We start from the raw sequence: 23,255 nt of genomic DNA, 5'->3' as shown, positions 1-23,255 counted from the left end.
TTTGCTGCACAACTGTTTATTTATCTTACTTCCTGACTGGTAGTAGTTGTATATTGTTGAATGTTATTTGAAGTTTTAAAAGATTCTACATAATGGGGGGGGAGGAATAAATCACACAATTAATTATACAGAAGGTTTTGTTCACAGCCGTTTTAGAAATGTAAACTTTCCCAGCACTGGTTTCTTATACTGCATCTATAAATTATCGCATTTGTTTCATAATGATATGAATATATCAATATGATCCACAGATTACATTTGGTTCCGATTTCTTGTAGCTACTAAAGTGAAAACATGTTAAAACTGCTGAAGAGGTGAACACTTTATTAGTTATACCTTGATAGCACTAAGCTGGCCCCCCTTTTGCCTTCAGAACTGCAATAGTTCTTTGTGGCACAGATTAATTAAAGTGCTGGAAACATTCCTCAGAGATTTTGAACCACATTGACATGACGTCATCACTCAGTTGCTGCAGATGTTGTCAGTTGCACATCCATAATGTGAATCACATCCCAAAGGTGATCTGTTGGATTGATTGTGAGGCCATTTGAGTACACTGAACTCATTGTGATGTTCAAGAAATACATTTGTGATTTTTTGAGCCTTGTGACATGGGGTAATATCCTGAAGTAGCCATCAGAAGATGGATATTGTGTGGTCATAAAGAGGTGGACATTGTCAACAACAGCTCACCTTCCTAGTCAAGTGGCATTAAAAAGATGCTCAGCTGGTACCAAAGGACCTATGAAAGTATGGAAATGCTAAAAAATATCACCCACACCATTATACCACCAGCAGCAGCGTGAACCATTGAAACAACCCAGGGTTGATCGGTGTTTTCATGTCGTTTACATGAAATTATGATCCTGCCACTTTTCCAATCTTCTGTTCTGCAATTTTGGTGAGCCCTTGTGAATTGTAGCACCTGTTTCCTGTTCTTATCTGACAAGAGTGGCACCCAGTGTGGTCTTCTGCTTCTGTAGCCCATCTGCACCAAGGTTTGAAGATGCTGTTCTGCATACCTTTGTTGTATCAAGTAGTTATTTGAGTTACTGTTGCCCTCCTAGAGAACTGGTACTCATTTTCTCTTTTTTGGACCATTCTCGGGTTTACAGAGAATGGTCAGAAGTTTGTGGAATACTTAGATACTTAGACCACCCTGTGTGGCACCAACAACCATGCTACGTTCAAAGTCACATAAATGTCCTTTCGGGCACCTAACATAATGGCTAATGAGTGCAACATAAATGTATAGTATGTAGGTTGCTTTAGGTTACTTAATTACAGACACTCATGAGTTATTCCAATGGGTTTTTATTGCCTCTGTCACTTTTCTGTTTGCCTATCAAGGTCGGGGCTGCAGGGGGCAGCAGTCTAAGCAGAGACACCCAAATAATAACACTTTGCAATTGTTATTAGCATCAGAGCTATAAGAATGGTGATAGCGGATGGTACCTATAAAGTTGTATGCTGAAGAACTAATTAGGAAACTTCATGCACTGCCCTGACTTTATCTCATCTCTACAACCCCGCACAGTAATTCTGATACTCAATTCCCAGATTTATCTCAAATCCCAGTGCTGCTGACCTATTATACAACCCGTTCAGCTTCTCTAAACCATATGTGTTTTGCAAGCAACCATTGATCACCAACATCTTTATTCACCTCGTTGGTTTTTAAGCTCAAGGGGGCAGAATCAGATAGAGTTACATAACCAGTCTCTCTGTAGAATGTTAATTGTTCCCCAGACAGCTCATTAGTTTGATATATGATGCTGCATATACTGTATGTATACTATTCAGAAAACCAAATCTTAGAACTACAGGAGAGCAGAGATGGGCAGTAACGCGTTACTTGTAATCAGATTACAGTAAGCGTTACTGTAATCTGATTACTTTTTTCAAGTAACGAGTAAAGTAAGGGATTACTATTGCAAAAACGGTAATTAGATTACAGTTACTTTCCCGTAGGAACGCTGCATTACTGCGTTACTAAAACCGTGATTTTTTGCGAGAATGACAGTGACATAAGCGAGTGCGCCGTTAGTGACAACAGCTGTGTGCAGATCAACAATGGATCACATATCGAGTGCGGGAGAGCGTATGAGCGTGCAGCGTTTAAAGCGTGGAAGTACTGAACTTACTTTGAGTTTGATTCCATAAAAAGTAACAAAAACATTAGTGTCCATCGTGCGTGGGAAGAAAACTTCTTTTTACAGTGAAAAAAACCCCCCTAAACTTCCAAGCAAGCACCGAGTGTGCAACGACGTAATGGGAAACTCACAGAGAAACTCGCGGATTCTTCAACTGACCGCGGCACACCTGCACCAGGGTAAACCGCCGCCTACCGCAGTCCTGCTTTACAGGTGAAAATAGTGCAACAGGACCGCTGAGTCTTTGACTTTATTTATTTTCTGCTGTGTTTTACTTGCATCTATTTGAAAGAGTGAGTGTAAACACAAAAAATATTTTATTTTATGTGCTGGAATGTGCAGAAAATAGGTTTAAATGTTAAACTAATTTATTCAAGTCAGAGAATGTTGCATATAATTAAATTTTTGCTTGATGCATAAAGTTAAAAGATTAAAACTGATAAAACAAGTTAAAAAAAAAAGAGACTTTTCCATTTGATTACATTTTGTATGATGGATTATGCAGAAAAAGTAGAATTGGGCTGAAAGATCTATCGCTTTATCACCTCTTCAGGTTGTAAATCGTGTTTTTAAAAAGTAACTAAGTAACTAAGTAATTAATTACTTTTGAAAATAAGTAATCAGTAAAGTAACGGGATTACTTTTTTGTGGAAGTAATCAGTAATTAGTTACTGATTACTTTTTTCAAGTAACTTGACCAACACTGCAGGAGAGTTAAACATGACATGCTCCGAAGAAAGCGCATCTCAGTTTGCAGCCAGTAATTTCCTTCCTTTTAGTTTGATTTCCTCAGCTCTGACATTAATTACCTTGATCTTCTGTGTAGTTACTGCTACTGAGACTTCAGCAGAGGAGTTTTTGAAAGTTTTAAACGCTCTGCACACTGAATGCCCCACTTACACGAGTCTCCAGGGGAATGTCAAACGTTACAGACATGTAATCAAATCACATCATTGGATGTTTCATTCTTTAGTCCTATAAACCACTGTGTTTTGTTTTCTAAGGTTTCAGATATGTGAGTCTGCTGTTATGGAAATAAGCAGTGAGTCTCCCTGTTTAAGCTAATTTCTGGCAAGAGGTGAGACCTGTCTGGTTACACTCAAGAAACAATATTTAGACAGAACAAAGTTATTGGCCGATACGTGACTGTGCAATAGCTCGACAACTCCGACAACGTCTCTGTACGAATTCGTTTTTCCTTTTCTTTTGATCTCAGACAACTCAGAGCTCTGTAGCTTTTGTAAGATAGGTTGTCTTTCTTTCGAGCGCTTTCTCTCCTTCCATTCCTCCTTTCTCTCTGTGAGCTGTGAGCTCTCTTGCACTGAAATTCCACTGTAGCGTGGGTGAATTTGTTTACAGCAATGTCATCTCCTCAGCTGTCACACATGTGAGAAATGATTTGTTTGTGTTTCACATGTGTTTGTGGCTGTGTGTGTTTGTGCAAGCAGACGCACACACCACAGCAGAAGTAACACATTGAATAGGAGCCTCTTTTTTTTGTTAGTAAACATTGACAACCCCCCTAATTAAGTAGCTGGCCTAGAGACACTAGGCTCCTTAAGCATCCCCTCCTGTGAGCACTCGTCTCTTTGTTGACCAAACAGTAGGAAGGAACTTGTCTGACATGCGTGAAGAAGCTGTCTGTTCAAGAATCTACATCTCTCTTACCTCCCCCTTCTCTCCTTCTCTCCACATCACTACAGATGGACAACAAAGGCTGGAATGGACAAAAGGCGTCTTTTACTGAAGCGACAAGCAACAGTGAGTATCGGCACGTCTCCCCGTGTTTCTTTCCATTTCCTTCTCCTCCTCCTCTCTGGCTCTCCATCATTCCCTCCATCCTGCAGGTGGTTTTAGCCACCGAGATGGCCCGGCGTTTAATCTCTGTGACTGGTCAATGGGCCTCTGACTGTCAGCTTAATTGGCCGTGCGTCCTCGTGGGGAGCCTGCGAATTCAGGCTCATTCACACAGGCTTACAGGGCCGGCACACAGAGGCCCTCCGGGGAGTCCCTCCGCTGCCTTCCTGTGCAGAAAACATAGCCTTTCACTCAGGATTAACACACAAGTGCACAGGAGTATAGGGTATGTGCACATACACATACCCTTAATCCTCAACACATAGAGACACTGCAACTGTCATACATGTTTACAAGGTTTATCACATCAGTGGTTAAAGTAGTTAGCAGATTTCTCAAACTGATGAGACCAAAACCAAAATAGTAAATAAAATGTACACAATGCTAATTACACAAGGCTAGTTTGCTATAAAAGATTTTTAGACTATTTACTTGAGAAATGTTTTGCAGTTGAGTAGTGATCTCGTAAAGGTATTTCCATGTGTGCTCATGCGGTTGCACTCTTAAACATTAAATAGAGCGGGTAACTGCCTGGTTTCCAGTGGATTGGGTAGATGTGACCTGCCTTGAGTATGCTCTACCTAGCCAACACCACATGATAAAAATTGAGTAATTTTCAGGTAGACTATCACCTGTTGTTCATTAAATGTATGAAAGGAAACTGTTATACTCTAATCTGATTCCCCTGACATTGTCTGGCTTACATTATCCAGAAGGCCACGAATGCATCAGATAGCGGACTACCTGTGACTCTCATGCTACAGGTTCTGGCTCAGCTTCCTTAGTAAAGTTTGTGTTGTAACTAGTTGCTGAAACAGAATAAGTAATTAATAAATCATTACAACTAGTATGTCAAACTAGTGCTAAAAGGACCAAAGTAGTGGAAAAAACAGAAGTGGTGATATCCATGCTCTGGAATAAATGTTCAAAAAGGCATTCGGTAGTTAAAATGTGCATTGAGCACACAAGATTAGTAGTAGGTCTTTACTAGATATTAAGCTATTTTTTTTATTTCAATTTGGATCTCTGTGCAGGTTTTTAGCAGCATGGTTGTGAAAATCACAATACCAGTCAATTAACTGGGCCAGTGTGTAGGTCCAGCCTGAACTACAATGAATGAATACACCTGTGGCTTATGGACTAAAGTCTTCTTCTAAATTTCTCACTAGTGGGATAATCAAGTACAAAAAGGAATACATGGCTTTGACTTTGGTTTATAGTGAAAGACCAAAGCTAATGGCATCACTCACTATAATTAGCAAATGTTAGCATGCTAACAGTCTAAACTATGATGGTAAATATAGTTAACCTCCTAAACATCATCATGTTAGCCTTGCCATTGCTGTTATATCTGGACAATACCCAAGCCTGTTAATGTACAAACAGATACAAAGGAGAAACAGATCATTATCTCACCTTATGGACATCTTCAAAAGGTCAGCAAATGCAAAATACATTTCCTGTCTGGATTTATGTAAGATCTTACATAGGAATGTGATGGCCTTAAAGGGCATTTTATTTATAGAGGAGGCTTTGTCTCAAAGGACTCTTCACTGAGAACCTTAAGGGTGTAATTTTAAAACAGCTGGCCTCCATCATTGTCTCTTGTTAAGTTGGTTGTCTTGTCTGTAATCAAAATAAAAAATAATGCCGAAAATCTCACATTAAAGTCAAGAAGCTATTTCAAGAATTCCCATTCTATTTTTAGTTGTTTTGTTGTCTCCGGAGCCTGGCAGTGGTGTTATTTTGCTAGTCGTGCCACATGTGGCATAAGTTTTTTTTGTTGTTGTTTTTTTTAATATTACGTGTGAAAGAAGTTTCCAAAGAATTCATTGTCATGGTGTTGCTTAAGCATGTAAGTATCTGAGCTTTATTATATTTTTGTGATGTTCTAGATTGAGTTTTTAAAAAAGCAGATGTAAGCAGTTTTAAACTAGGAAAGTAAATGCCAGCAGCTTGAGAAAGAGCAGTTTGTGACTCAAATGAACAATCTGTGAGATGTCGAGCAGCAGAGGGGAAAACAGATAGCTTTAATAGATTCAAATGTGCTGTCGTCACTTTGGTCTAATGGAGGGTTTTGGCAGAGCTCCGGCTCCCTGACATGGGGCATCCAGCTTCACTCTGGAGAGGAGAATGGATGTCATGCTTAGCACACTTATGTTGAGAGAGTAATCGCCCAGATTTGTTGCATTGCTCACTGCTGGTTTAGACTTGATAGGCAGGACCCAGATGAGAACTGAGCCTGTGCCACAATTTTTATAGCACTCAAATCTGTGATTTAGTCGAGTTTCTGAAAGATATATTATCTAAATAATATTTGTAGATCAATGATTGTTCTCTTGGAAAAACTATTTTGGTGGTTGTGGTTTCTATTGAAGCCGGAGCTTCGGTCATTGCCCAATACCTCCAGAGTAGAGCCTCTTGGGAAACAAAATCTTCCTTTTTTCGATGACTGTTCCTATTGTTGGCTTGGAGTGTGCCTTTGGTCCATTGCCATTTCCACTTAGTTTATCTCACACTCAGCATGAGGCTTAACTATCTGCTAATTAGCTCTTTAAAGTTGCCCAAACCGCAGAACACTCACACGACGCTAATGTCTGAATAATATTTATTTCATAAACACCATTTACAACTCATTCAAACAGATACAGCTGGTCTCAGTTTTCTGTGTGCGTGTGTCTGTCAGTGCTGAATGGAAGATGTTTCTTGTTTGTCTTTTGTTTTGACGTATAGTGTGAATAAGTAGAAGTCTGGCTGGGGGTTAAAAAAAAAGGGGGGGGTGAAAATCTTTTCTTTTCCTTGCAGCTGTTCAAACTTTGCGAGTGTTTAAACAGGGCCCGTGTTTATAGGTGAATAAAATTAAAACTTTTAAACTTATAATCCTCAATATTTTAGCCATCTTTGTTGATGTAGCGACATCTGTTTTCGACTCTTTATAACGGCAGTGTTACTTATTGTGCGGATCTTTTCTGAATGAGACTTTTTTTTTCAGAAGCACTTTAATCTTATGAGTAAGAGTCCAAGAATAACTCTCCGTGCAATACTATCACAGTGTGTCACCCACAGTGATGATATATCACAGCACATTTTTCCGTAGTGATTACACCTCCACCCCCCCAAAAAAGCATAAATTCTCTACATTCACTACTACACTGTGTAGTCAGGATGGGTTTTATTTATATTTTTTATGTTAAATTTTAATATACTTCAGTTAATTTGCTTTCTTCCACTGTTCAAATAATGCCACGAGAGAAAGCAATATGTTTGATTCCACCCCGTATTTTATATCATACAGATTTTTTGTGTAAAATGTGTAAAAATGTTAGAAAGCCCAGCCCTGAGTCTGAACCAAAGGAAGGTTACCGTAGAAAAAACTGCTTCAAATCTGTCTTCCTCAATGAATTTAGAATTGGCTCAGTCACACTAGAGTAAAACAAGGGCGGCAGTATCTGTGCTGCTACGAAAAATCACATTCAATATCAAGTGCAGGTAGCTGCAGCAGTCAGCTGCAATCAGAGGTTAAATGCCTGTAATGACTTCAGTTCTAAGGTGTTTGCACCGGTTGTCTGGTGAAAGGCAACCTGTCTCTAAACAATCATGGCCTAACTGCACGTACTCTCAGATTTGTGAGCTGCCAGGTAATTTGTAAACGCAGACAGACTGCCATTTTGCTATCAGTCTGAGTCACCAATGAGTGCAGCACATCTGCAAGAGTGCCTGTGTCATTTTACAAATTGCTTTCCTGCAGCAACTACATCACTATTTGTGGAGGAAAGCAACAGATTTACTACAGTTTCTCACAGTTAATAAGCATATTTTTACTAACAGTGACAGATTGTGTGTAATTGCCAGCTTCACCCCATTCAGCTGCAAACTGATAGCACACTGAGTCAGTCTTATTGCTGTTTTTCACCATCATGACGCACCAAAGTCACCTTGAAGACAGCAACTGAATCTGAGTGGTCTCAGACCTGGTCTCTGTCTTTGAAGCAAATGTTATAAAAACAAAAAAACACAAAAGCCTAATTTCACGTGGTTGCAATCATTTGGTTGTGCCATGCTCTTCCCTTGTCTCACTGTACCGTATGTGGATATACCTATTTTCTCAAATTAACTCCAAACAGCACAGGGAGAATGAAGTCATCTCCAAAGTCCCTTATTACCTCAAGTGTTGCATGCTTGAGGTAATAATCAGTTTCAGAGACATTCTCACTATTGGAAATGTTTAGGCAAGGGAGCTGCTTTGATAAATTGTGCAGGAGGACAGACACAGAACCCCAACTTGTACACTGTAAAGTCACCAAAGAATTATGAATTTACAAATTAGACTTTATACTATGGAGCAAGAAGGTCTCTAGTACCTAGGCCCCTGGCTAGTATCCACTCTGACAGTATCCCATATTTGCACTTGCTTCTTTCAGATGCCTAGAAAAGTAAACAATTTGTTTACTCCCAACCCTATTGGCTAGTTTAGTACACTTTCAAAAGAAAAAGAAAACAACTCTAACCCAAAATGATCTTAGCCATGAACAAAGCCTGCAACAAAGGTCCGGACCGTCAAAGTCCGGACTTGAATCCTATCCAAAGTTTTCGTGTGACGTCAGAGCTACTGGGACACGCCCACCTGACAGTATTGCAGTTCTTTACCCTCCAGCTATACTTTCAACCTTTTCAAGTTTAACTCAGCCAAAATGCCAGATAGTGCATCCAATAGCACAGCAACTAATCAATGCACTAATGAACGTTTATTTATAGCTGCCAGAATGGTGTAGAAAATGGCACCAACAAGTGAGCAAACCTCACCTAAACCTGCCAAATGAGGACAAATTGCATCAATCCCTGCTTCTTAACAGCAACTCAAGCTGTCAGTGGCGTCTCATTTAAACTGTAGGGATGATTTACCTGACATCAGAAAAATACTCGCTCAACTTTACTCTTATGACACAACAGTAATGTGATGATTAATACTACCAGAACTTTTCTGGTCCTACACTGTGAATGTCCAAGTCAACAAAACTAAAGATTTACATATAGTAGTTTGTTTGAGTTAGCTAGGTAACACTTACAATTACCTCCAGATCGAAAATTCATGTAGCTATCCTTACTTTAAAAGCTTTCATCCAGGCAGCAATGTAGGGTGAATTTTCTTTTTACATACACATACAGATACAGGTAGACATGACCAAATGGGTACTCTGGGAAAGACAATGCTACTTTTAGGGATTCAATAAACCTGCCAGGTTAAAGTATGGATGTAGTTTCTCTTCATATCTTTGTTTTTCCTCCATGGATAGATAATAATTGACAGCTAGGATGATGAGTCGGTCACATGACTGAAAATTTTGAATTGAGATGCTTTGACATGACCTTAAGCAGTTCATTCATGCTCAAAAACCCGCCAGTGTAGCTGAATTAAAAGTTTTGCAAAGAAGAATTCAATGTGAAAGGCTAATTTCCAATTATTGCTTGATTGCAGTTCCTACTACAAAGGGTGGAACAACCAGGTATAAGGGTCATGGAACAATTACTTTTTCTGACTGCCACGTTTACAAGTCTTTTTTTGTTGTGTCTTCAGGGTTGGTATTTGCACCTTGGTCTTTTCTCATTGACGCCTATCCCCTAAAGTAGCATACTGTGGTTTATTTTAATGTAGATGATAACAGTAGATCATATCCTACTATCAGCCACAGTCATTCCTGTTGTCTGTCTTAAAAGACTGTTGGTCACAATTAACACAGTGTTACAATTTAAGAAAAAAAAACTTGTGCAAAAATATAAATCTGTTGCTGCTGAAATTTTAATTTGGTGCCAAAGGGTATACAGTCCTGTTATTAGTTACCAAGCGGTGGTAAAATGATACTAAGACTTACATAGAAAGTTACATTTATAGGCTATCAGGAAAAAGGTTTTCTAGCATTTCTTAAATCTACACTTATAATAATGGCATTCCATTTACAATCAGGCCGTGCATTTTTATTGCAGTCTGCACTGTTATGGCATAAAAACAGGATATTCAAGTTTTTAGATTGATTGTTAATAGAAATTCTAGAGAGACTTTACTGTGTGATTTAATTATTGCTTCTAGTGAGTGGATACCTCAGGTCAAACAAATTTTAAATGGTTTGTTTTTGGCTCAATCCTGAAATTAGAGCAATTAGAGTTGCTGCTGGAGGTTATCATTGGCATTTTATTCATTGTGTGTCTGCTAGGTTAGTAGAAACTAGGCTAGGTTAGAGGCAAAAACTAAAAATCACAGGCAAAGGAAGAACCACAGTCCACATTTTAGGTGTAGCTCGAGATATATGTTTAAAACATTACCCACAGGCCTCTCCGTGGGGCTCAAAAGTGTTAGAGGGCCACAGAAGGCTGGCAAACTTCACTCTTTTCCCCCCAAACAACAAGTGAACCATTTGCAATGGCATCTTAGTTGGAAAACTCACTACAGGGGCCCCATGTAGGGATGTGTGCAAAGGACACCAGCTGCTTCAAAATGTGAGGATGATATAGAGGCCTAATAAGCATTATTGTCAGCTGATTTTTTAATGTTTTATGTATGTAACTGACGTGGCAAATATCATGTCCTTTGATCCATTTTCAGGTAGTTATAGCAGAAAAGGACATAAAGCAGGACGGAACCCTTGAAAAGGTTTCAAAAACTCAGTTCTGTCGAAACCTTTTTTTTAATTTAGCTTTAAAAGCTGTTGCATATTGGCAAAATGGGTTAACTCTATTTTTGATCTTCTTCCATTTACTAGCCTGAGGTAACACAAACGCAATTTCCTACACATAACCAATGCTGTCATTGACGAGCTATGCTCCACACAAAGAATGTTTCTGCGTTATATAAGGCATAGTGGGAGAAAGTAGGTAAATATGTCAAGGGCTGTCCATTTATCCCTCTGTCTTTCTGTTCTTTCCATTCCCAGACAAAACACCCACACACGCACCTCAGGCACCTACAACCCTCATTTTACTCTTTGTGTGTGTGCGCGTCAGTGTCCTTTGCCCTATGTAAGCTCTGGAAGGCATTGCTACAACAAACAGGGTGGCTTAGAGACAGGAAGAGAGCATAAAAAGAAAGCCTAAGTAAAAGAAGTAAGAGGGTGATTTTTCTCCCTTCTATTCCCATGGGTCTTGCAGCACGGCTTTTCACTTGAGTTGCCACATTTCATTTCCTGCTGTTCATATGTGTGTGTGTGTGTGTGCATTGTGTGCATGTGTAAGCTATGTGAAGGTCTTGCTCCACAGTGGTGATTTATAGCGGCGGGCTTCGGCCCTATCTGTTTTCGATCAGTCTCATGCTTGGCTCTGGCTTTCCTCCAATGCTCCCCTGGCCCACCGGACACCGAGTCTGGGTGGGACCCCTCTGCAACTGCCTGGAACCGGTACCACAAATAAGCTCTCCCTACTCCTCCGTTCACCACTTCTCAGGCTCAGCCTGCTTTTCTCCCGCTCTCCCCTTTCACTAACTTTCTCCCACTTTATGTACACAATTTCACAATCACTGTCCAGCATCACGCGCAAACACATCCAGCCACTCTTGCTTATTCACTCCCACTGTCTCTCGTCCATTGTCTCACTCTTGTTGTTTCTTGCTCTCACGCTCTCGCTTACCATCTGACACCAGCTTTAAGTACTCAATCACATGCAAACATGCAAACACTCTCACATGCACTGGGCAGTCACAGAAACTCACATGGATCACATTGACTGCCTCCTCCTCCCCCCCCTCCAATTCTCTTTGTCCACTGCTGATGTCATGTTGGCTAACACCTTTCATTTTTTATGATGCTGCATTCAGAATGTGCAGGCCTGCAAGTTTTACTTGTGTAAATTCAAATTAAAGTTGTCATCATGATTAGGAGGAGGGGGGAAAAGTCCTAGCATTTGTGTCATTGTTGGCAAGGGGCCACTTGTTGTAGTACGAGCAATAAGTTCTGGATTTCATTTGTTTCCTTCAGCTTTTCTGCTGCTCTGGAAAGGAATGCAAACTTCATTGTTCATTATGGGAAATACTGTCAGCAGGTTCCCAGAAACCTTACACTAGAGTAAGCTACAATTGTGCAAAACTCTGTCCTTGTTTGTGTATATCTGTCTGTGATTGTAAATGTTAACTGAAACAGGAAGTGACCTGTCAGTCAAGTGCTCGCTCCAGCGCTTTCTCCCAGCTGTTGGTCCATATGCACACACAAACAAGCCCACAGACATGTGCACAGACACACAGACAGCTGGTCTTCCTGTCTCTGGTGACCTTGGCTGGGCTTGGAGGCTCCTCATGGGTTTCACATTCACTCATCCCCACATCCTCTTCCATCTGAACGAGCTGCCAGCTCATCCTCCTTCTTTTATCCTCTCTTTACAATTCCTTGCATTCTTTTAATGCCTTGTACTCCTTCCTTTCACTTTCACCATGGCCACAGAGTAACAAACGTATTGAATCCCAACCCACGGGCATTTCCTGCTTCCGCAACACTTTCAGGTCAGTGATATCAGAGTCCAGAAAGCTTTAAAATGGTGCTGTTGTGTTCAGCTGGCTAGAACTACAGCAAGTATTGTCCAGTTTCACTTGTTAGACCACAAAGGTGCCTCGGCCAGGCCATTTGGGACATTTCCTCATTCAAAATAATATAACAAGAACCTTTTGTCTGTGACTAAACTTCCTTTGAGGTTCAGCTGGGTCTATGTTTGAAGACATAAAAACTGGAGCAGGATACCAGTGAAGTGACGGTGCTGTTTTCCATCAAAGATGAAGTCATAGACACTCTGTTGATATTGGTGGATGCTCCGTTTGTGTCTCTGTGTTTGTGTTTGAGAGTGAGAAAGAAAGGGGCTGTGTGTGTGTTTCCCAGCAGACGCTTTGATAGTGCTTGGACCTGCCAAAACACAAGTAACTGTCAACTATGTTTGGTGACGAAATGCCAGTTTAGGAGCTCACACTTGTAGGCACACAAATGGACACAGTTGGGCACCCACATAGACAAACACTCCTTGGTATTGTCTTAATGTAAGTGGCTAAGGAATCTGTATTCATGAGATTTCAACGCTTAATTATGAGATCCATAATAACCTTTTTCTCTGTTCTCTTTCCTAATGTCATTCCTTTATTCTGTTTTGCCTCTTTTAACTCTTTATACTTTTCTTTGTGTCCATTTATCTATTCATACTAACATCTTTTTTTTAATCTTCACCTCCCTCCCTTCCTCCCGCCCTTCTTGACCCCTCCAGCCCAAAAGGGTCTGCTCCACCTAAGCCCAGATGTCTATCAGGAGATGGAGGCCAGTAGAAAGCAAGGTGGCAGTGCTCCGGGCCCCGGGAGCACCAGTAGCAACTCCGTTAACTACATGGCATCAAAAGACATGGGGCCCTGCTCTGCCCCGCTACCCCCAGGACACCCTTCTTATTACAGTGGCTCATCCTCCTCACCCAGCCCAACCGCTACCATGGCCAGGGAGCTGCTGCTGAATGGTCAGTCACCCACAGCCGAAGCCTCACTGCCCATGAAGGGGAAGAACCTGGCCTGTGGTGTCTCGGTGCAGCCAGCACAGCAGCTGGACTACCTGGCTCGCATCCAGGGCTTCCAGGTAAGATGCAAAAGAGGTGAACCTCTAAAATTTCTGTACATCTAAAAAATAATTTTTGTTACATGGTAAGTGGCCTGTGTTATGCCCTACTTTTGCAGTCTTACCAAACATTTTTAATTGGCAGTAATATAGGTGAATTCATTAAATGTGTCACTCTGTCACTGGAAGTACCTCAGCATAGTTAGTACAAAGTTCATATAAGCCTTAATAAGTGAGTGGCATGATATAACAACATTCTGTTTACAGCCTCATTGGTTGTCTGACAGATTTTGTTTCATTTCCATTGGACACCCTCTCAGATCTCAACATGCAGTTTGTTATTGGCGCAGAATAAAATAGGATGTTGACATCTTTGCTCCTAGGAAAAATTGGTGCTTGCCCATTGATTACATTAAAATCTTTAGCATTTTTGAGGCAACCAACTGATTGCCCAGAGAATATAACACTCTCAACCTCTGGGCAACTACTTTTAATAGCAAGGTGATTGCACAGGTCACCTAGTAGGAGGAAGCCTGTCTCCAAATAAAACACCTGAGTCAGCAACCCAGTATCACACCAACATGTGTAATAGACACGCTGGTCCACCGTGTCCATTTCACGCTTTGCCTCTCCAAAACATGAAACGGAAACTGCATTTCCAGCAGGGGAAGATAATATCTTTAAAGCCAACAAGTTGCTAGTGAGCAAAAATCATATAAAGTGTGTTCCAGGGTCCTTAATCATCAGAAATGATTAAGCTAGGTGGCTAATATGTATATACATGTAAATATGTTATTAATATCCGTTTAAACACTTTCCCGTGATTTTTTTTGTATGTTGGCTTGAAATAAAATATCTCTCTCTGCTGTTATTGCAACTTCTGCATACATGTCCATTTCATATTTTTGAGAGGCAACACGTGGAATGGACACTGTGGACTAGCATGTCTATTACACACTTTGCTGGATATCTGGTCGGAGTTGGTCTCTACCAGTGAGCATAACCAGTTTCTGTCTTTCTTTGCAATAGGGGACTTGACTCAACTGGTTACCAGCTGGTTTTATTCTGGTTATATTTCTATCAAAAAGGAAGGTTGTCACCCATGTCATTTTGTTGCTAAATCGTCATCCTGTAGCTACTGCACCGCTATATATAGAGGAATTTCTGCTCCAGATCTATGAGGTTCTGGCTGGACTCCAAATGCAAGTTGTTAATATGAAATTCTGTTTAATGTGAATTTCTGCATATGTAGGTGCCAACAGATTTGAGGTTTTCACTGATTTTTCACAGTTAATCGCCATATCATTATAAACAGATTGATGCATCAAGACAGCAGCAATTAGACAGAGTCGGTCTGCTGCTATCAGTCTGCAGTTAAATGGGATCGAGATGGCAATTACATGCAATATGTTTGTGATAATATGGCAATTAACTGTGATAAATCAGTTAAAAATCAAATCTTTTGGCATCTACATATACAGAAATTCACAAGTCGCTTTGACGATGCCAACTGAACGCAAGCGAATCTGATCACCATCTTTGAAGCAAATGTTTCTAAGTTTAAAAAAAAAGTTAAAAAATCTGAATTTTCCTGTTTTGCTCAGTGAACTTTCTTGCTGCTTTAACCTTTATTATTCTTGTGGAATAAAGTCTTGTCATTTAAACTGGATTCAATTATGTCATAAATTTAATAATTCCAACTAAAAAAAGTTAAAGACACCCCCCCCCCCCCCTTCTCCTCCAGCACTACACCCATACAGTAATCACACATGACATGACAGATGTTAGCATGACCATGCATAAATATGATCAACAACTGTGTCCAAATTCTTCTCCCTCTAGAACAGTGTTCTTCATCAGCCGTGTGTTTATAAAGAAGATATTTGGACAGTTAAAAAGAAAAATGAAAATACACATTTAAAGTATGTGCTAGAGGTTGCCGAGTCTACAGTATCTTAGAGTCATCACAGCGGTTGTCCTACAGCACAGTGGGACTTGTGTGTGGAGCGTACAACCTAGAACTGCTCGATAACACCCTATCCATTTTCTGTTTCTCACATTATTGGCACGCCGAGGATTTAAAGCTGGAACTAAACCTCACAGGTGTTTCTGTCAGTACTAGACTGGACGCACACATACACTTGCTCTTAGGTCTCTGTGCGTCCAAGAGGGAGACAACCCGCTGTCTGTTTTAATCTGTCCCGGCCGATCTGCTGCACATACCTCGCCACTGATACCAGCGCCTGCTCATTTAAGCTGCAGATGCTTTTTATCAGTTTGAGCGAAAACATTTTATCTTAACCTGCTGAGGGTTCCTTTGAAAGGCCTTTGTTATTGCTCTGAGCCTTCCTGTGTGTGTGTGTAACCTGAGAGAGCTCTGCTGCCTGGCCAAGCCCAGACACACTTGTACATATGCGCAAATACACACACACACACAGCAGGTTCTGTTTAGTGGAAATGGAAGAGCTGGGCAAAGCCTGTGTGTAAAGTTTAAGTTGGTGTTGTTGCCAAACATTACAAACTGTAACCCATTTCACATTGCTGCAAATATATTTGTCTGTTCATCCTCCCATGCGTTTCTGTGAATAAATACACAAACCATAATCGGTGTACTCACATATTCCCGTGTGCTTGTGTGTGTGTGCATGTGTGTGTGCGCATTTCTGAAGTGAGGAATTCAGGCTGTAATTGAGACACGCAGACAATATGTGTTCTATTGAGGGGATGTTTCATATCATGTGGGTTTGTAATGAGAACCTCTGGTTGCTTACAGAGCCATGCTAGGCAGGCTTTTTAATGCTTATGTATTCTTATGTGTTTTTGCGGCCAAATCACCACAGATTTCAAATGTTTTTGCCAAAAGCTGCACTTGTCTGCTTTTCCAGTGGTCACGTAATGTGCTGCTTTGTGTTGAGCCGTCTTCCTGTCAGCCATACTCAACAGCAAACGAGTAGTCAAATCCACACTAAGATCTTTTTAGCAATTTAATATTAATCTGCTTGTCTGATGTATAATTATTAGAAAAATGTAATTATGTCATCCAAGTGAGCGGATTACAGAGACCTCCTAGTAGTGGATTAAAGGAACAAATCAAAAACGAAGGACATTCTCATAGTGTCTGTTTCATCCATCCAGCGCTGCAAACAAAAGCCGGGGCCTACCTGCTTAGCCCCACTTTGATTTGATTGGAAAATGGCCTCTAGTGGAAGCTCCGATTGGATAAGCAACAGTGTGTTGTACTCATGCCAGCTTGGAGCAAGGATGCTGTCACTTATTCCAGTGTTTTTGTACGTATGTGTGTCTTTGTGTATTTGCTATTAATTTGGCTAGTGTGTTGTTGGCATGCTGGGTATGTGTGCTGGAAGTGGGGCAGAAACAAAACAAAGCAGGAGGTAATAGACAACACATGGAACAGGATGAAGAAGTGAATGAAAGCTACATAACAGATTCTCAGTTTCTGTGTCCACGTACCTTTTTTCTGGCCTACTACTTCTATCATGTTTCTGTATGTTATGTCCATTTCTACGTGTTTGACTCTGGTAGTCACCAGTCAGTTATTGCTGACCGCCTCATATTATTAAATGTTACCTCAGTAAGAAATGAGCTGGGGAAAAAGTTTATATAAGATATCGGTGATTGATGGAATGCTAATGATATTTTTTCCCATCAGCTCCACATGGTGCTATGGTACACATCTGGACCACAACAGATCTGCTGCTGTGGACCTGATTTATTCCTCCTCATGCCTTCATACCTGAATTTTATTTTTTAAAACTAAGCAGGCATTTATCAGAGCGGCACTTTCTGCTTGGCAGGATTTCACATATTTAAAAGTCGATAAATGGAAAAAGAAGGGAGTATAAATGTTATCAAAAGCAGTCACATATGTGTGCACCAATATTGAGTGTTTCAGCAGAAAATTCCTTTTCTTTATAAAATGTTTTCAGTCTACTTGCAGATTTATTTTCAAGATACTCACTTAATGCATTCCTGGTACTGGGATGTTTGTGAACAGGTTATGGAGTCACTAAGCATTCAGTCTACAGCAGTATTTTCCTTGAATTTTGCACATTTTAGATACTCCACAAGCTACTGGTCAAACTCTCAGCTCATGTCACACTTGGCAGAATGTGTTGGGGCACAATATCGCTCTTTCAGGTTGGCCTCATTTGTATTTATGTGCAAGCGCTTCAGGTCATGTTTCATGATTGTGTAGCGGGAGTAAAATGCAAGCCATTACTCTGCCTCTCCAGACAGTTGGGTCTTTAAAATATGAGAATATCTGTTCGGTCAGGTGCAAACAAGACAAGGCTGTACTGGGAGAAACTGGGTTTTACTACTTAAAAAAATCTAATTTTTCAGTTTGAAGTGTAAGAATGGGCTTCTCTGTAGATAAGGTCCACTATAATGGCAATGGTAATAGTGTTTTGCTCTTCATACTCTTAAAACCCTAAGCTATATAGTAAGGGGTGAAAGGGGGTAGCTTTTTTTCAGCAAAAGTTAGAATTTACACCCTTCCTGAGTTTGTATCTTGGATTTGCAGTGGGACACATGACAGAATCACTTTCTTAAGTGTAACCTAGTTTTCAACAAACCTGCAGAATTCTTACATTAAAGCATAACATATTAGATTACTTGATGTTTCCCAAACCATTCACAGAATCACAGTAAAAGGTGCACAATGAAATGTACAAATATGTAACCACTTATTGGATTAAAAAAACTGATAAGGTCTACTTACTTGGGTATGTATTACAGTGGACAGAGATCAGCTCACTGCACTGTCATTCCAGTCTGTGTCTAGAGGAGTTGATTTGTATCTACTGTGTCTATCAGTTCTGTCCAAAGCAATAACACAGTAGAGATATTAATCAGCTGAGTTATTTTAACTAGTCACGGCAGGCTTAACTTGGAAGATGGATTTGGAGAAAATGGAGGGATGTAGATGTTGCCGTGCTGGAGGCAGAACTTTTGTGGGGGGAAATCCCATGTTAATGAAAACACTATCCTTGGCGAGTGACTGGTGTTGATATCCATTCAGTGCAGTTCCCAGGATTTCTCACACTTATACGGTATTTGTTCTTCTCTCTACGCTTCCCTCTTTGGCTTTGCAGAAAAACCACTTCAAATGGTGCCGTCTCCACCTCGTACCCACCCTGGCACTTTCTGCACCACTCCCTTTCCACCTTTCCCTCTTCTCCAATCTCCATTGCTCACTCGCATCTCTCTGTATTAACATCAAACGCCTGATCTGGTACAAACGTTCAAAGACTCTAACAGTTTGTTTCCAACTTCCTTGTCATCATCTCATCCCTCTATTCTCTGTTTACTCTGGGATTTGCATTAGAAAATACATTTTGGGATGGCTAATCCCTGCACGTTTGATTTCCGCGGCAGGGTGATGGCTTCCAGCTGCGCTCTGCGGCATATTTGTGTGAAGAGCGATCTTCGAAAACAAGTTTTGTCGGTGGTATAAATCAGACCACTAATGCTGTGCTGGCTCGGCGCGCAGTCTCTGCTTACATGGTGGCCCTCCGTATGCGTGTTAGTGGATATGCCTGCGTCTGTGTGCTTGGCAAAACTGAGTGATGATGTTTTTACACCACAATCAAGCCCATTTGCAAACCTTTAAATCATATACCCTCAAGTGCGAGCGCAGCATATTGCAAATTTGAATATGCAGCATAATCGTTTTTTTACTCGCCTTTGTTCTCTTGTATTTTGATAGTATTGATCATATTTCATGTAATTCTCAAAACTACACTGTGATTGCAGTTTTGTGTCAGTGCAGGCTTAGCATTAGGAGACCGAGGGCGTGTTAACCGACCGCTTTGATTCCCAAACAGTTATTTATTTTTATTTTCTTCACATAAGCCGCCGTTCTCAGAAAGTCTCCAGCCTGGATGCTTCTATTCATTGCGACTCCTTCTCAACTGAGTGAGCTGTTTCACAAGCTGCAGACAAAGTCACAAGTGATCTGTTGACAATTTAATGATATAAAATCACAGAATGAAAATGCCCCCTTTGTGTTGTTTTCTGTCCCCAAATCTCTCTGGATATTTGGTTCGTACTATGATAACTGTGACCACAGAACAGCGTAATGTTACAATAGCAATTTCATGAATGTTTTCTTTTACCACTTAAAAAAATTCTGCACGACTTGTGGGCATTTTATTTTAGCACTGAGAAAACAAACACTATCCATTTTTACCTCACCGACCCTGACGATCCAATCCCCGGTTGCAAAGACTTGTCTTAGGATTGGTGGGACTTCAGCAGAGATGCAGCTGCTGGCCTGATCTGTTGCGGTGAAGAGATGGTGGTGGTGGTCGTGAGAGCAGAGCTGCTGATTTAAGTTAATAGATGCTTCCATCCTCATCCGCGGCCACAAGCTGTGGGCAGCTACTTAAAGAATGAGATTACAATAAAGTGATCATTTTTGAAGTTGTAAAAAAACATTGGCTTTTACAAAAGTTACAGAAATGCCCATAATAGCTATCTTAATGCTCCTAAATATGAAACCACAATAAGTGACAGAGTAGTCGTGGACTGTTGACTATAGTTTCATTCTTACATTTGAGTGGTATCAGTCTCTTGAAGGGAGGTAAGGGTATTTCCCAAAGTGTCTGCTATCTCTTTACTAAATGAAGGTGTGTCTGTGTGTGTGCCTGTGTGTATCTAGTTGTTTTGGTGTATTGGTGGGGACCTGATAAGCTGAAGTGTTAAGTTTGGAGTTCTATTTAATAGACCTTTGTAAATGTATTGCTGTACAGTTATTCTGTCTTTTCAAAAGCAGTAATGGTGCGTGTGTGTACATTTGTGCTCCTCTATTTGACTTTGGTGTTTGTGTTTTTATTATAGACACACACACTGAGCTCAACATAGATGCTGGCCTCTGCAGATCGCACTAGATAATGTCATATTTCTGGATTTCAGTTCAAGACCAGCGTTGTTGAATTACTGCAGCTAAATTTTGGCACCCTGAATCAGCTGTGTGTTTTGCTGACACACCCCATTCCTCCTGCCATGATAGACTTCACTCACTCCTGCTGCAGAGTTTAAAGGGCCCTGCACTGGTTTCTATAAATCGCAATTCCGAAAGAGTAATCAAGAGGATCGTTCTAGGGAGAAATAGCTTTTATGGACTATAGGAGATATTAAAATGTTCGTATCTGTTTAAACACACAGTAATGTTTTTCTAGCTGTTGAAAAAAAGTGGATAATTGCTCTGATCTTCGAATCAGTAACTGCTCTGCTGCTACTTTGGACCTTTGGCTCCTTACATTTGTAATTTTAACCTCAGTTATTGTCTCTTTGCATTATTGCTTGCTTAAAGGTACAGTGTGTAAAATCCCACTACTAGATGTCATTATATTAGAGATTGCAGTCAACTTAATTCGTGTTTTTTACCCCTCACAATTCAAGTACATAATCCTATCTATGGTGGCCACAGTAGGACAAACAGGCAGATTGTAGGCTGTCAATCCACCGTTTACCGCAGCTGTCAATATCGCTAGTGTCAGGGTCCTGGGTCTGAGCAACCCAGGATCCCTGAGCAGTTATGAATTATATTATTATTACTATATGTATTTTGGTGTTGCTGCTGCTCTTCTCCATGCTTGTAGATGTGAGTGTGTGTGTGTGTGTGTGTCTGCGGGTATGCTTGGAGGATGGAGCTCAGCCACCTGCAGGCCTGAGGGGTGTGGCCCTGCGGAAGGACTGGCCACACCCGAAGTCACACACCTGCTGCTGATCAGGCCTCGTCGGGGGAGCTACTTAGGAGAGAGTTGGAGCTCCCACCGACGCGGGATCATTTCCTTGAGACTCCACGTTAGTCGTCCCATTGAATTGAGTTAATGTGTGTAAGTGTATGCCCGCGGTTATTTGTGTCCTGACGGCTGCGTCTATTGTTTCCCGCAGGAGGAGCGTGGAAGGCACGAAGAGCAGCGAGCACCGGGGGGTGCTGACACGGGAGCGGAGAGCACAGAGACACGAACTATTCACGCAGAGACACGACACGGGAGTCTGGGAGAACACGGGGATTTATTGTTGTTTTTGTTCCACTCTGTAAATAAACACACTGTTTATACATAGAGCACCGCGCCTGGGTCCTCCTTTCCCCACATCCCCACGGTCTGCCAGCCAGACCGTGACAGCTAGAGTTTCGATATGCTGTGTTGATCTTTAGGATGTTCGAGCCTAACATTAGCTAGCATATTGTTAGCTTTTAAACAGCTGATCTGAGATGCGAGGCTCACATGTCTAATCTGCTGACAATAAATGACTGTGACAATTTTAGGAATAAATGAGCAATTTTATGCATGTTTTGTACAGTGGGGCAAAAAAGTATTTAGTCAGCCACCGATTGTGCAAGTTCCCCCACCTAAAATGATGACAAAGGTCAGTAATTTGCACCAGAGGTACACTTCAACTGTGAGAGACAGAATGTGAAAAAAAAATCCATGAATCCACATGGTAGGATTTGTAAAGAATTTATTCGTAAATCAGGGTGGAAAATAAGTATTTGGTCACCTCAAACAAGGAAAATCTCTGGCTCTCACAGACCTGTAACGTCTTCTGTAAGAAGCTTTTCTGTCCCCCACTCGTTACCTGTATGAATGGCACCTGTTTGAACTCATCATCTGTATAAAAGACACCTGTCCACAGCCTCAAACAGTCAGACTCCAAACTCCGCCATGGCCAAGACCAAAGAGCTTTCGAAGGACACCAGGAAAAGTATTGTAGGCCTGCACCAGACTGGGAAGAGTGAATCTACAATAGGCAAGCAGCTTGGTGTGAAAAAATCAACTGTGGGAGCAATCATAAGAAAATGGAAGACATACAAGACCACTGATAATCTCCCTCGATCTGGGGCTCCACGCAAGATCTCATCCCGTGGGGTCAAAATGATCATGAGAACGGTGAGCAAAGATCCCAGAACCACACGGGGGGACCTGGTGAATGACCTGCAGAGAGCTGGGACCAAAGTAACAAAGGTCACCATCAGTAACACACTACAACGGCAGGGAATCAAATCCCGCAGTGCCAGACGTGTTCCGCTGCTGAAGCCAGTGCATGTCCAGGCCCGTCTGAAGTTTGCCAGAGAGCACATGGATGATACAGCAGAGGATTGGGAGAATGTCATGTGGTCAGATGAAACCAAAGTAGAACTTTTTGGTATAAACTCAACTCGTCGTGTTTGGAGGAAGAAGAATACTGAGTTGCATCCCAAGAACACCATACCTACTGTGAAGCATGGGGGTGGAAACATCATGCTATGGGGCTGTTTTTCTGCCAAGGGGACAGGACGACTGATCCGTGTTAAGGACAGAATGAATGGGGCCATGTATCGTGAGATTTTGAGCCAAAACCTCCTTCCATCAGTGAGAACTTTGAAGATGAAACGAGGCTGGGTCTTCCAACATGACAATGATCCAAAACACACCGCCCGGGCAACAAAGGAGTGGCTCCGTAAGAAGCATTTGAAAGTCCTGGAGTGGCCTAGCCAGTCTCCAGACCTCAACCCCATAGAAAATCTGTGGCGGGAGTTGAAAGTCCGTGTTGCTCGGCGACAGCCCCAAAACATCACTGCTCTCGAGAAGATCTGCATGGAGGAATGGGCCAAAATACCAGCTACTGTGTGTGCAAACCTGGTAAAGACCTATAGTAAACGTTTGACCTCTGT

General features: G+C 41.3%; 1 protein-coding gene and 1 long non-coding RNA gene across 3 annotated transcripts in view; both read left to right on the top strand.

The window, feature by feature from the left end:
* The window catches only part of stau2 (staufen double-stranded RNA binding protein 2), a 106,915-nt gene that overhangs the window by 44,411 nt on the left and 39,249 nt on the right, over positions 1–23,255 (top strand). For both annotated transcript variants that reach the window (XM_085468508.1, XM_085468507.1), the window contains exons 11-12: positions 3,857–3,914; positions 13,236–13,591. In XM_085468508.1, the coding sequence (XP_085324634.1) occupies positions 3,857–3,914; positions 13,236–13,591 (414 nt within the window). The remainder of the gene's footprint in view (positions 1–3,856; positions 3,915–13,235; positions 13,592–23,255) is intronic.
* On the top strand, positions 15,416–21,665 carry LOC146702023 (uncharacterized). Its single transcript, XR_014922265.1, has 2 exons — positions 15,416–21,400; positions 21,491–21,665. It is a non-coding gene; the product is annotated as an uncharacterized LOC146702023 (long non-coding RNA).

The sequence above is a fragment of the Copadichromis virginalis genome, linkage group LG9 (assembly GCF_057382275.1).
Source record: "Copadichromis virginalis isolate Kocher_CV1m ecotype Utaka linkage group LG9, C_Virginalis_male_GT1.1, whole genome shotgun sequence".
Taxonomy (NCBI): Eukaryota; Metazoa; Chordata; class Actinopteri; order Cichliformes; family Cichlidae; genus Copadichromis; species Copadichromis virginalis.
The sequence above is the reverse complement of the archived record's forward strand: the minus strand, read 5'-3'. Positions and strand labels throughout refer to the sequence as shown.